This window comes from Hermetia illucens, chromosome 1 (assembly GCF_905115235.1).
Source record: "Hermetia illucens chromosome 1, iHerIll2.2.curated.20191125, whole genome shotgun sequence".
NCBI classification, from domain to species: Eukaryota; Metazoa; Arthropoda; class Insecta; order Diptera; family Stratiomyidae; genus Hermetia; species Hermetia illucens.
In genome coordinates this window covers 1,541,489-1,555,860 of record NC_051849.1, presented here as the reverse complement: position 1 = coordinate 1,555,860, position 14,372 = coordinate 1,541,489, and the positions used below count along the sequence as shown (strand labels likewise).

The 14,372-nt window shown below is 44.3% G+C and overlaps 1 protein-coding gene across 3 annotated transcripts in view; it reads right to left on the bottom strand.

Annotated features, from left to right (window-relative positions):
- Nucleotides 1-523: 523 nt before the first annotated feature.
- The window catches only part of LOC119661572 (rho GTPase-activating protein conundrum), a 28,740-nt gene continuing 14,891 nt past the window's right edge, over nucleotides 524-14,372 (bottom strand). For all 3 annotated transcript variants that reach the window (XM_038070970.1, XM_038070971.1, XM_038070972.1), the window contains exons 2-10: nucleotides 11,081-11,228; nucleotides 10,949-11,016; nucleotides 10,717-10,887; nucleotides 10,566-10,654; nucleotides 10,253-10,483; nucleotides 9,986-10,196; nucleotides 9,594-9,926; nucleotides 748-1,266; nucleotides 524-683 (exon numbers count right to left, since the gene is read on the bottom strand). In XM_038070970.1, coding sequence (XP_037926898.1) covers nucleotides 603-683; nucleotides 748-1,266; nucleotides 9,594-9,926; nucleotides 9,986-10,196; nucleotides 10,253-10,483; nucleotides 10,566-10,654; nucleotides 10,717-10,887; nucleotides 10,949-11,016; nucleotides 11,081-11,168 — 1,791 coding nt within the window. In that variant the 5' untranslated portion in view covers nucleotides 11,169-11,228 and the 3' untranslated portion in view covers nucleotides 524-602. The remainder of the gene's footprint in view (nucleotides 684-747; nucleotides 1,267-9,593; nucleotides 9,927-9,985; nucleotides 10,197-10,252; nucleotides 10,484-10,565; nucleotides 10,655-10,716; nucleotides 10,888-10,948; nucleotides 11,017-11,080; nucleotides 11,229-14,372) is intronic.

Genomic DNA, 14,372 nt, shown 5'->3' with positions numbered 1-14,372 from the left:
CCCCCTAGTGGGAGTTTCATGATGGTTGTGGTTATGCTCAAGCGAGAAGAGACCTTCGGGCCTCGGCGTGGTTTTGCGTATCAACGCGGGTGCCGTACTCCTTAGTTCGGTAGAGATTTAGGTATGTCTTGCATCTACCAGTATGAATGCTAAGCCATGCACTTGGTATAGACTGGTACCGTTGTTGCTTGTCTCAGCGGGGCTCTGATTGTGGTCACAAAATCAATCCGTGTCTGAAGAGGACCGTAGGATAAGTCTCACGACAAGTGCCTACGTAAAACACCATGGGCTTCACTGCTCCTTTCGCGAAATTACTTTTTTCCCCGATCCCTAGATTTTGCCGGCCCTATAACATCCTATAATACAGTTCCTCTGATTCTGTCCCTCCTCTTAGCTTTAAAGCTAGAATAGGTTTTTTACTTACCCCTCTCTCTAAGGACAATACGTAAACGAAAATTTAATCTGCGGTATAATAAGCCCCCTTACCTTGTCAAAAGATGTCATCCGCAAAACGAAAACGAAATTAACGCCGAAAATATAAATACTTTATTCAACAACAAAAAATATATTGGACTGTAACAAGATGCTTAAAAGGGAATAAATTAAATGATTATTCTATGTACGTGACCTGCATTTCCCATCTTTGATCCTTGCATTCTATCATGATCGCGTATTTTCTTGTTCTGAAATGATATAAAATTTAGTATGACTAGGGTTCAAGGAGTTCAAGGAAGGGGGTATACATACATGTCCACCTTTACTAGCACGTGCTTGATCAAGCATCCTTTTTGGCACCATGAATAGCAGTTCAGCCTGACTAATTAACACCTTCGTAAGATCACAGCACGCAGCCGCCATCTTCACTTGTGACTCAATATCATTAATATCAACGGGGTGGATGAAACGTGGGGGGAAGAATGAAGGAGCGAATATCGTTGCAACGTTATGTTTGTTCATTTTGTTCATGTCCTGCTTGTCGATAATATAGTTCAAGAAGGACAGTATGTCCCGCACTGTGTTGCGGTTTTCATGTGGTAACAGGAGGCACAGCATCGAGAGGGCTTTGTATTGGTCTGGGGGCCTGATGCAGTGGGTTTGGTAGAACAAATGGATCAGGTCGTTCGCCAATAAGGGCTGCGGTAGATCTCGAAGAAGCCGTTTGAGGAGAGCACTCAAATCATGGACGCTAGCCATTGATAGCAGATGCCCTGCCCGATCAGGGTTTTGATAGAAAGTAGCTTCTAGTTCATTATACAAGTTTTCTGTCTGTAAAGATAAAAAAACATTCATGTCATTCTGACGTGGAGATATGGAAGCAAAAAAAAAATAATAACTTAACTTAACCACATCTTAATTTAACCTATACCATGACACGAATACCTAGTTATTATGCACTCTACTCACGAAATTGGGTAGGCATGATATGCTCTGCATTCTAAAAAGGCCAGATCTGCTGATTCGACAGTAATTTCTCTTTAGGAATTGAGGAGTCCTAAGTCCGCATCCACTTGATGTCATTAGACCAAATGGAGAGCAAATTGCAACCACTCTTTATAGTCCACGGACTCCTCTTTGGGGGTTTGACACTCAAAGTTCAAAAATTAAAAGAAAGACGAAGACAGCTACAGTTTTATATGAGGGCAGAGGCAACCCAGCGGACCCTGCCTCATATCTACCCTGGGAACACCGCAGCTCGCAGATGTTACTGAGGAGTCCTCAATCCTTAAATGAAAATTGTTTAGCTCCGGCCAAGCTTTGGTCCGAACTGTGGGTGGATTTACGTTGGATATAATTCGCACCATTCTTGGCTTTTGTAAATTATAAAAAGAAGCGTATAACACATGCGAGCCACTTTGGTTATGCTGCTCCCAGGGCAGAGGTGAGTCAGCGCCTGATGACTTGATTAAGGCACTTTTGATGATGATGATGATGTGACTCAGCCCCTGATGACTTAGCTCTGCCCTGGTACGAAACCGTAGCCACCTTCGTCCCTGTTTAGTAATTTTTCTTTCTATCAGCAGGAAAAAATATGCATGAAGGGCATTTCCAATTACTGTGCAACATCCAGTACATAGTCATATTGTGCCTTCATATGTCGCTCTGATAATAACTCTTAGAGTTTTCAGAATACTATTCTACATAAAACACACCAAACACACTCCATTTTGACGCTCTTCAAAAGTTCCAAAAGTTCCACAATAATCAGAAACACTCTATATCTAATAAGCAGTACCCACACTCAATGGACCGGACTTGCGCATGCATTGGAAAAGCTTATCCGTACACATCATAGGCCCTCAACATCTGGCAGTATCTATATATGGTTTAGTGCCTATGATGTGTAGGGATAAGTTTCCCCAAGTCTGGTCCACTGAGTATGGGTACTACTTATTAGATGTGATTAGAAGGTTGACAATTTGGTGAGAACAGGAGCATCAAGACTGGCGGCCTGGGCACTTGGGTACAGTAATGACAGAGTTCAATTCGATTCGATTTGGAAGTGCACTCTTTATCCGCATAGTGGTCAAGCGCTCCTTCAGCCTGTTAACTTGTTCATCATTCTTGATAAGAAGCCAACCATTAATGCTCCTTAGAAGACCATCGAAAGACTCATGAGTATCTGGAACTCTTTTCTTGATACGATAAATAGTTACGATAGCGGAGCTCCAGGCAACCATCAGGGTTCTAAGCGCCTTGCGTATATTAATCTACCTCCATGCTTTCGACGTGAGCCATCCTTTTGGAACGTGGCCGACATCTTGACCAGGGCTAGTGATTAAGGCACTTTTGATGATGACTCAATGTTCATCAATATTCTCGAGCGAATTGTTAAAAGTTTCTGTCCCTTCCGTACAACAAGAAAATGTTCTGACTGTCGAACGACAATCGGATCACGAAAACGAATCCTAATAAATGTAAGGGACTTGCTTTTGCAAAACGTAACCGAAGATAGGGCACTATAAGACGATGGTCTTCTTCGAGGCTGATATCAGCACTACTTTCGTAGCGCACATTCAGAAGACAGCTCCTAAATCTGCTGTTGACCACCAACTGTGCAACTGTGCAACCGAGTTTTAGTAGATCCTATGCTTGAGTAGTGTGTCGCAAGTGACGAGGCGATAAAAGCTTCAGAAATCTGCAAACAATGCTGCAAGCTGGTCTAAAAAATCCAGTCAACTGTTTTTTGAAATAAGCAGGAAATACTTCAATCCCCAGCTGAAAAGGTAAAGAGTTTGTGGGGCACTCCCCTTACCAATGAAACAAGGGTATATACCCTTGGGTATATACTATTCATTCGAATGAAGTCAATGGGGATATCAAAGCGAGTTCTTAATTAGCACTTATCGAAAAAGGTCCCAGTAGTCAACATGTTTTTAGTATGCACAAGACACAGTAAAGCCGTAAGTTCTGTCAGTGCTATGGAAATTTATTACAGCAAAACTAAAACAGATACAAAGCTGAAATTATGCCTGGGGTCTAATAAGTAAGTGTATACAGTGGTTATTCGAAATGATCGCCACGGTTCTTCACACAAAGCTTGAGACGCTTAGTTCACTCATCGATCGCTGCGCAAACTATTCCCAGCGACATTTGACGCGCGGCTTTCATTATACTGGCCTTCAAAGTTGAAAAATTGGAGTACCGACCCTCGAACAAGCTTTCCTTCAGAGGCTCAGCAATGGTCTCGAACATTTGTTCATACACCGGTGAGTTGGTTTTGACACCCGTTTCACAAAAATGAACGTCCATCACGCCGTGATAGGAAACTCCCCATCACACCATCACTGAAGGAAGTTGGTGCCCTCTTTGAGCGCGGTGCTCGATCCTTAGCCTCATAACCTTCCATACATCCGACCATTCTGATGACTAAAACAAGTCGAGAAACCGGAAGCTGAACGCCTCAGGTTCGAAAGGTTTTGTGTATTTCTTAGTACGTAGCACGTAATATATCCATATATTATGTGAGAGTATCCACTTTCGGATGATATTGACATTCATAATCTTCAATTTTCAAAGAAGCAACAAATTTGAGGTATTATAACTTTGTTAGTAATAGTGCGATTTCCACCAAACTTGGTAAGATCATGCTCTATATTATAGCCTACATCACTGCAACGTTTCATGGTACTAGGATGAACTTAAGGGGGGTTTGGGGGGGGGGGGTAGTTTCTGAGAATGGCCCCCTTAAAGAAGTGATCACTTTCAACCCCCCGTGCTCCCCACCCTTCCAACGAATGTCAAAGCTAAGATCGGCTTTGAAAAGTACTAACCGAGACCTTTAATTTGATACCCCACATGATTATATTTGATGAAAAAAAAATTGTACACCCCCCCTTTTGGATGTGTGGAGACCCCCCCTTAAATTCGACGTAAAATGATGCATTTCACTGTATGCGTGAGCGTTCACAGTTCCCACCTTTCTACCAAATTTGGTGTCAATCGCTATAACCGTCTCCGAGAAAAATGCGTGTGACGGACAGACAGACAGACAGACGGACAGAGACACCCATCATCATATCGACCGATTTGCCTTATCGGCACGGCAGGAAAGATGTTCGAAAGGGTCATCTACAACAGACTGCTCCCTATCATCGAATACAAGGATGGACTATCGGAGCGACAATTTGGATTTCGTCAAGCCCACTCAACGATCGACGCCGTAGACGTTGTTTTGAAGCTGGCTTGAGACGCAATGTCGTCTAAAAAATGCTGTGCCGTAGTGACGTTGGACATCAAAAATGCGTTCAATTCCGCAAGCTGGGAGTGGATAAAAAGCTCACTGGCTAAAACGGGTGTCCCTAGTTACTTGACTAAGCTCCTCAACAGTTACCTTTCGGAGAGGACACTGTGGTGCGACACGAATGAGGGATCCAAGCAGTACACCGTCACCGCAGGAGTACCACAGGGCTCAGTGTTGGGTCCTCTCCTGTGGAACGTCATGTACAATGGGGTCCTTGTCCTTCCCGTGCCAAAGGAGGCCACGATAATCGGTTTCGCAGATGATCTAGCTGTGGTTGTCGTCGCGAAAGAACCTAAAGACGTGGAAATGTACGCTAACGAAACCATTAGCGCCATAAAAGCGTGGCTGGAGATGGTTCAGCTTGACCTTGCGGAACAAAAGACGGAGGCGGTCTTGATTACCAATCGTAGGAAGAGGAATACGATTAATATTCGCGTTGGTGGTCACGTCACCACTTCGGAGCCGGTTATCAAATACCTAGGGGTGATGATTGACGCTAAAATCAATTTCAAGGGACATCTGGACTATGCCTGTGAGAAAGCGGCAAATACCAGCGTATCATTAGCGCGGATGATGCCTAACATTGGAGGTCCAAGGTACAGTCGCAGATTACTTGTAGCCGGAGTGGTTCGCTCCACACTATTATACGCGGCACCAGTTTGGGAGGAAGCATTACCGTGTAAGAGTAATCGTAGGAGAGTGAATATGACTTACCGCTTAGTGGCGCTAAGGGTGTGCAGCGCCTTCAGAACAATATCAGGCGAGGCAGCGTGTGTTATTGCGGGAATGATCCCGATAGACATTCTGGCAAGTGAGACACGCTGCCTGTACGAGACAAGGAAGATGAATCCTCTTGAAAAGGATGCAGAATGCCGAAAGGCGGCAAGGCGGGAGTCGCTGGAGAAGTGGCAGAAACGGTGGGATAACTCGCAGAGGGGTAGCTGGACCCACAATTTGATTCCCCGTATTGAAGAGTGGATCCAGCGACGACACGGTGAGATTAACTACCATCTGACGCAATTCCTGTCAGGACATGGCGGTTACAGGAAGTACCTGCACCAATTCAGGCTGGATGATTCTCCCTTGTGTCCTGAATGTGGTTGCACACCTGAGGACCCGGAGCATGTTATGTTCCACTGTCCACGATTTCTCTCAGAAAGGAGGAGTCTGGAAGACTCCCTGAAAACCACTCTAAGCCCGCAGAACATCGTCGGGGAAATGTTGAAATCGGAGGGAAACTGGTGTGCGGTGAACACCGCCATCAAACGAATACAAGAGGAACTGGCAAGAGCGGAGCGCGCAAGGAGGACGCGAAGAACGGAAGGCGTGGTCCCGCGGGGAAGGAAAAAGGAGAAAGCGGGGGTGGTTTTAGTGGGTGAGAATCCCACACGCTGCTGCAACCTGGCGCGGCAGTGTCTTTCTAAGATTTCCACCACCATCCATAAAAAAAAAAAAAAAAAAAGACAGCCGGACAGACAGACAGACAGACAGAAAAGGGTCGTTGGACTTACAGGTTGATCCCTTCCATCGGGGAGTGGCTGGAGAGAAAGCATGGGGAGATCAATTATAATCTCACCCAGTTTCTCACCGGCCATGGAGGATACCGTCAATACCTGTACAGGTTTAAATTGGACACCTCGCCTAATTGTCCAAACTGCGGGGTCCCAGAGGACCCGGCGCACGTTTTCTTCCAGTGTCCTAGGTTCGTGGAAGAAAGGAGGAACCTGGAGAAAACTCTAGGTGAAGTGCTATCACCAGAAAATTTTGTCCGAAGAATGGTAGCCTGTCAGGAAGACTGGGATGCGATCAATTCCATGATCGCTGTAATCCAGGAAAAACTGCGAAAAACAGAAGAAGTGAGGAAGACGCGGTTACGAACCCCGCGGGTAGACGGAAGGAGACCTAGCTAAAGTAAGCTAACTCCGCCCCGTGATGTAATATCTAAAGGTGGTCCCACGGGGTAGGGGGGGAGTCGGGGGTGGTTTTAATGGCTAAAAATCCCACACTCTGGCGTGCCCAGCCCAGAGTCTTTTGGAGATTTCCACCTCCTCCAAAAAAAAACAAAAACAAAAAAAAAAAAAAAGACAGGCAGACAGTAAGCCGATTTTAATAAGGTTTTGTGTTTACACAAAACCTTGAAAAGAAGATTTTCTTCCATCCATCAAATAGATTTTTTGCGAAGCGTTTTATCAGTTTTTTGCATCGCTGAAGACGATTTTTTTTGAATTTAGGCGTAAGTAAATGACTTTCACAGGGTCTGTAAGTTCCTAACTGGAGATCATCGCGGAATGTGCGACTCATGGTAGGCGTGGAGACGTTCATTTCACTCGCTAAACGCTTTTGTTTGCCCAGCGGATACCGACAAACTGTTGCACGAGCAGCCTTGCATAGCATTTCGCTGTGGTATAGACCTTGGATCCACTACCCTACTAATAATTGTTATATCCTCCCCAATGTTGTGATGGGGAGTGTCCGGATGGCTCAAGTGGTTAGAGCGCTGGGCTGTCGTAGCGGAAGGTCGCGGTTCAAATCTCGCTGGGGGCAGAGGAATTTGTTATCGTGATTGGATGTCGGACACCAGTCGACTCAGCTGTGAATGAGTACCTGAGTCAAATCAGGGTAATAATCTCGGGCGAGCGCAATGCTGACCACATTGCCTCCCACAGTGTACTGTGGTGTACCGTTACGGTCTTGAATGAAGTGCTCTAACACACTTCAAGGCCCTGATCCAATATGGATTGTTGCGCCAACGATTATTATTATTATTAATGTAGTGATCACTAACTATAGATGGAAAAGTAAAAAACCAAATCTCCTGTGCTTTAAAATGGGAACTGCGACAATTGGTCTTACACGTTGAGGATTGGATGTAGGGCAGAAGACACGAAAGGAAACTCAAATTAAAGACACAACAACGCACCGGGTACAGAGAAAGGAGCAAGGATTAATAATTTTTTTCATAGAGCATGTACTCCCAGCACAGAGCAAAAGTTGCTCAGCTCATCATTAACGGCGCAACAACTGGTATCCGGGTCTTCCGACGCAAATGTTCCAAAAATCAGCCTTATAAACGTTCGGTGCATAATTGAACCAATAATAATCGACTGCAGACTATCTAACTCCCACTAAACGGGGCCATTTCCAACCTAGTTGAGTTCCTGTTAATCGTAACCGTCACATCTCATCCTTCATGAATGTATGAACATATACGTAGATAACCACCATAGGCTCGGATCATCACCTCATTGCCATGTTGTTCCGGATTTGAATGAGAACACCACCTCAAATTCCCTCTGACAATCCGGTGAGGACAAAGGCTGCGTATTGGGCAATCTTAAAAAAGACGAGCATGCGCGAAGACCTATCACGAATCTAGTCGAGCAGAGAAGCTACTTCACAGTCAAAAGAAGGAAGTCTGGGAAAAACAAAGTATCTGAACTGAAAAAGGGAAACAGCCAGCAAGTGAGTAAGATAAGGCCATATTGACAGCGATCTTCTTCTGGATTACCGACCATCGAGCCATAATACAGTGATGGGTTGGTTATTTCGATGAACCACAATAACCAGAATACGGCTGCAATGAGTGAAAAAATGGGGTGTGAAATTTCTTCTGCTTAAGGCTTAGGGCAGCCAATTATTGCCTGATGATTGAAAATGAGACATTATCTACCCCACATGAGATACGCATTACTATCGCTGAGTACTATCTATAAGTTTGTAATTACTAAAGAGAATTGCCATGGTCAAACGACCATTCTGAGTGGCGGGAGACGACCTATAGGAAAAATCTATCCCAAAAACCTAAAAAATTGACTAAATTGACCGTGAAGGTTTGCCCGGAAATACTGAAAATCCATCGACGTGTTCCGTTGGCGCGTGCTTACACATCTCTGTATTCCCAGGCTCGGGAAGGGGGGGATGGGTCTGATTATACCATAATAAAACGTGTCCTTTAAACGCCCGTATCTCCATTAATATTGAGAATTTCGAGAAAAGGACCTTCATTCGTGATCACTTGTATAAAGGACGATTAGACCTTTGAAATGATATATGAGTTGGAGGGTCTAGGTGGCGGGAAAATGGCCTCTTTTGAAAAAATTTAAACGCAACTATCTGTCGGTGCGTGGATCCCCACTGGATCCAGAAAATATTCAAACATTCGCCTGAGCCTAACGAAACAACACGCGAGCTAAACCTGGCAATAAAAGAAATAAAAAACGGTTCCACCGTGCGCGTGAAGCCGTAAAACTGCGGACCTGAGTCTCGTGATCATAAAGGAAGATCCACGATGGATTACGTCCTCCTTTTGACTACAATAGAACCTTTACATACGTTAATTTTCCCACCTGGAATATTTTAATTGGGACCGGCGGCGCTTCCTCATTGAATTCCTTTAAAAACATGAATTAGCACGAACTATGTTCAAATCCAATTTTCAGTGTCCTCTAGCAACACCGTTGCATGCGTTTAATGGGACCAAACTGTTCCTCGCAAGTCCGTCCGAGGCGATGACCTCCTCGGTGATCCTGTGGCTGCCCTGTATTGGCCCTGCATGGAGCCGAGGGCGGATTGTCCTGGCACGGAACACCACAGCCACCACAATTCAAGTATAAGCAGGAGAACAACTTTTCCTGCTGCACACTCTCGAGTGTGCAAAACTACGCGAATCTATACTTTCACTTTTCGTTACCCGAACAATCAGGGAAAGTTAATATAAGCGCATCAAGGCACATCGCTCGTAATCCTCTTCAATGATCCTTCCACGGATCACATTTGAGATTCTCTAATCACCGTGGAAAGGTAATATATAGGGCCTTTCATAATTGAGAAAAAACCTCGAAAAAACAAGTACCTTTTGCCTATGTCCGGCCAATCGCAGAATACCTTCTTCTTTAGCACCTCGACGTCGAAGCTCCTCCAGAATGATTTGTATGATTAATGGAACCATTGTTGAATCTTCTCCTGTGACTTGTTGATCCCGACGAATCAGTGCATTCAATGACACTCCGAAAAGATTACCTTCCTCCTTCCTTTTCCGCTTAAATGGTTTCCTTTTGTCCAAAACAACTTGATGGCGATCAAAAATACTAGCTAATTCAAGCCAACAGTATTGCTGGAATTTTTTCAATTCGATTTCATTAATATCATTTACATCGACATGAGGCTCATTGAGTGGATTCCATTCCTGAAAAAGAAAGTGAAGTTCGAAGTACTCCAACTGTTTGATCATGCAAATATAATTACCACTTGATCCTCACTCGTTTGGCGACACATATTCTCAAAGCTAATAGGGGTTGCTTCTTGAACATAGTGGACGGGTTGAGTAGTTACGAAAACTTCCTCTTTACCTGGCGAATTTGATGAATACTCGTCCAGGAAGCTTCCGCGAGGCGGTGAATCTGATAGCAAATTGTTGTCACTGCGCGAAGCAGCAATAATACTCCCACGTTCCCGGCTGGAAGAAACAACGATTAGCGAATGTACCTATAATTGGAGATCAAAAGTTTTTACCCTATCGAACAAGACGGATCGGAGCCAGATCGCACCCTTGGAATATGCACCGTCCCGATTTTCTGGAATCCTACCAATTCAATGCCCTCAGGCATGAAGAACGGGAGATCACAGCGAATGTTAGAACCTCTAAATAACTCGGCTGAACCTCGAAGAGGTTCGCTTGGAACTCGTTGGAGTAATTGCTTTTCTTGTTCGGGGGTGGAAGTGTTATGATCAAAGATAACCGATCTGGAACATATTTTAAAGGAGGTATTTTTTTAGCAACCCCTTCTCAGACAAATTCCGAAATCTTGTCCTTAATGATACTTACGGATGAGTATTATCCCAGACCTCTGCGGGTGGGATCGAGTCAAGAGAATCTGGTGTGGCGCTTCTTGATCTTGTTGCAGCTCCATTACTCTGCAAGGAACATAGAGGGTACAATATTCTTCTTAATGGTCATCATTAATCAGCCAACTTACGTCGACATCCCTAAAAACGTCTCGTATATCTGGTTTCCTCCTGTACCTATGCCTTGATCGTCCCCTTACTGTTTTATTCAGAGCTCGAACTCTCTGATTTATGGCCTCGGCATGCTCTTTCGGCAATGAAGACAGAACTGGTTCTAATTCTGATGTATGCAATTCTCTACCCTGGAACCCAATTTAACTCGTATTCATCAACGTTCCAAATAAATGTCAAAAACTCAGATACCTCCTCAAAGGGTACGGTTAGCTGTGGAAAACCAGCTGCCACCAACCACTCTGCTTCCAGTTCCCCATCTGAACAAGAGGATTAAAGTTAATATGTTTTGAAGGACTTGAAATGGCCGCTGAATTTTGATACCTTGATAGTGTGCTACGACCTCGGGTGGCTTTTGTAATTGGTATTCGGCCAAGTATTCTTTAAACTCTGGTGCAAATTCGTTATTCATGGTTGTTCCTTGTAGATTATCTCCGCAATTTTAATGGAATTGAGTAGAACATGATGTTATCTAAGGACAGAAAATATCAATAGTTAATTCCAAAGGGGATTAGTAAGGATTCACAGAAATCACAGAACGCAAGGCTTGTGTAGTCCTTAGGGATAATGCCGGTATCCCTAGGCAGAAATGGATGCCACCTTTCTTAGTTTCATCCAGTGTAGAGAAAAACAGTCAAGTGTGGCTTATCAGGGCCGTAGAGAGGAAATCCAGTTTTGGAGTGAAAATTATACCGCAAGGCTGGAAGCGGAATGAAAATTGTGTGGGCTTCCTGTTTCCCTTTTTTTGTTAAAATTTGCATTCCGAACCACCCTAATGTTGGTGTTGAGGTATCTGCATTTCCAGATTTTCGATAAACCAAAGAAAGCGGATCTAATGTTGCCAATCCATCGAGTCACATCAAGTTCGGTACTACTATGGGCAGAAACAACGTAATCCAGATATACTGTTCGACATCTTCAAAATGTTGCCAACTAATGCAAATAAGAAGAGTGCGATAACCATTCAGGATGAGACCCCTACGTCCCGCAATCAAAGCGCATGAAAAACTTAACAACCAAAGAAAAGAAAAAGTACCGGTGACAAGATGTCATCTTGACAAGCGTCGCTTTGGATTTCAGCTCAATGCAGTATGTGGCATTTTGCGCCATCATATGCCGCTATGATAATAGATAACACATAATATTTTGCGCGGTCATATGCCGCCCTGGTAAAAACTTTTCCTTTTTCTTCAGCCTTTGTCCCGTTCACAAGCGGAGTCGGCTCATCGTGATTAGTTTCACCATCCGGTTCTATCAAATGCCTGATTTGGATCCAATCGCGAGACTTTTAAATCCCTATCCAGCGTATCAACCCACCGCTGTTTCGGTCGCCCTTTTGGTAGCTTTCCATTGACTTCGATGGTTAGACCAATCTTGGCCATCGAAGAAGCCTCTCTCGCAGTTTTTCACGATCGCTGCAACCCCATATCGCTCGTGGATATCCTCATTTCGGATGTTCAATGCAACATGTTCGCCTCCATTGCCGCAAGGCGTCATTCATTGTCTTTTATATTCGGCCAAAACCTAGAATCATAGAGAGCGACGCGCTGGTAAAAACTATTAGTAGTAAAAGTCTTGCGTATATTTACTGAATCCTAAATCACAATAAGAGCAGGCAAAACCGAACCGTCACCTCCCCGCGGTGCCTTCTGGATAACGCCAACGACAGTCATAGCGAGTGCGAGGCGTTATATTCTCGTCTACCAGTGAGGGGCAAGCAATCCCTCCTGGCAGCACCCTTTTGCCACGCAACCAGGACAACAACTTCGGGCTGGGAGGATTCAACTACAACCACTTCAACAACGGAATATGGTTCACTCTTTTGGAACTTGAAGCGTTCTAAATACTATAATAGTAAACTGGAACTCTGCGAAAACTTCTCAAAGAATCTTCAGGATACAGGATCAACATCCAAGAAATACAAAAATTTTTTAACGTGCGGCTTGTGAACTGTCATGAACCAACGGAAGAAAAAGCAACGCAGTCAAAGTCGAATTCTACAATACCCTGGAATGAGTTTATGACGCACTGCCTTCTAACGTCATAAAAGAGTGTTAGGGGATTTCAACACCCAGGTTGGATGAGAGGATTCTCATCGAGAAGCAACTGGAAAACATAACCTCCATGAAGACACGAATGGCAACGGGCAGCGTCTTATTGCTCTACCTGCTTCCATGCATTACGAATGTAAGATCACTACGTGGGGCCAATTGTGATTCTGACCACACACCACACGAAATTTCGATGTCAACTAACGAAAGCATATCATGCGAAACAGAAGTGGTCTCAGAAGAAATTTTCACCTTCATCCCTCTTCCTCTTCTTCAAAAAAAAGGGTAATTCCGGGTGATTCTAAACGAGGAAGATCGAATTTTCGCAGGTCCTCTTTTAATTTTGTACCCTAGCTCTACAACAAAGAGGAACTGAGATGACGTTTAGTTATTTAATTGTGGAGTCCTTGGGGATAACTATGGGGTTTAAGGATATAGACGGGGAAGATACTTTAAAACTATTACCGAGCTATCCAATTCTACTATACCTTATTGTTTTGTGACTTTCACATTTGAATATTACATTAATTAATCTATATGGTAGAGTTGAACTGTTTTGCCAAATTTCTTCAATAGAAATATCATCATCATCATCAACGGCGCAACAACCGGTATCCGGTCTAGGCCTGCCTCAATAAGGAACTCCAGACATCCCGGTTTTGTGCCGAGGTCCACCAATTCGATATCCCTAAAAGTTGTCTGGCGTCCTGACCTACGCCATCGCTCCATCTTAGGCAGGGTCTACCTCGTCTTCTTTTTCTACCATAGATATTGCCCTTATAGACTTTCCGGGTGGGATCATCCTCATCCATACGGATTAAGTGACCCGCCCACCGTAACCTATTCAGTCGGATTTTATCCACAACCGGACGGTCATGGTATCGCTCATAGATTTCGTCGTAATGTAGGCTACGGAATTGTCCATCCTCATGTAGGGGGCCAAAAATTCTTCGGAGGATTCTTCTCTCGAACGCGGCCAAGAGTTCGCAATTCTTCTTGCTAAGAACCCAAGTCTTCGAGGAATACATGAGGACTGGAAAGATCATTGTCTTGTACAGTAAGAACGTTGACCCTATGGTGAGACGTTTCGAGCGAAACAGTTTTTGTAAGCTGAAATAGGCTCTGTTGGCTGACAACAACCGTGTGCGGATTTCATCACCGCAACTGTTATCGGTTGTGATTTTCGACCCTAGATAGGAGAAATTATCAACGGTCTGAAAGTTGTATTCTCCTATCCTATCCTTATTCTTCCTGTTTGACCAGTGCCGTTTGTTGTTGTTGGTTGGTTGGTTTTCGGTGCTGACCTTCCCACCATATATTTTGTCTTGCCTTCATTGCTGTGCAGCCCAAGATCTCGCGCCAGTTACCGCCTGCTCGATCTGGATGAAGGCAGTTTGTACATCTCGGATGGTTCTTCCCATGATGTCGATAACGTCAGCATAGGCCAGTAGTTGGGTGGACATAAAAAGGATCGTACCTCTTGGATTTACCTCAGCATCGCGGATCACTTTCTCGAGGGCTAGGTTAAAGAGAACGCATGATAGGGCATCCCCTTGTCTTAAACC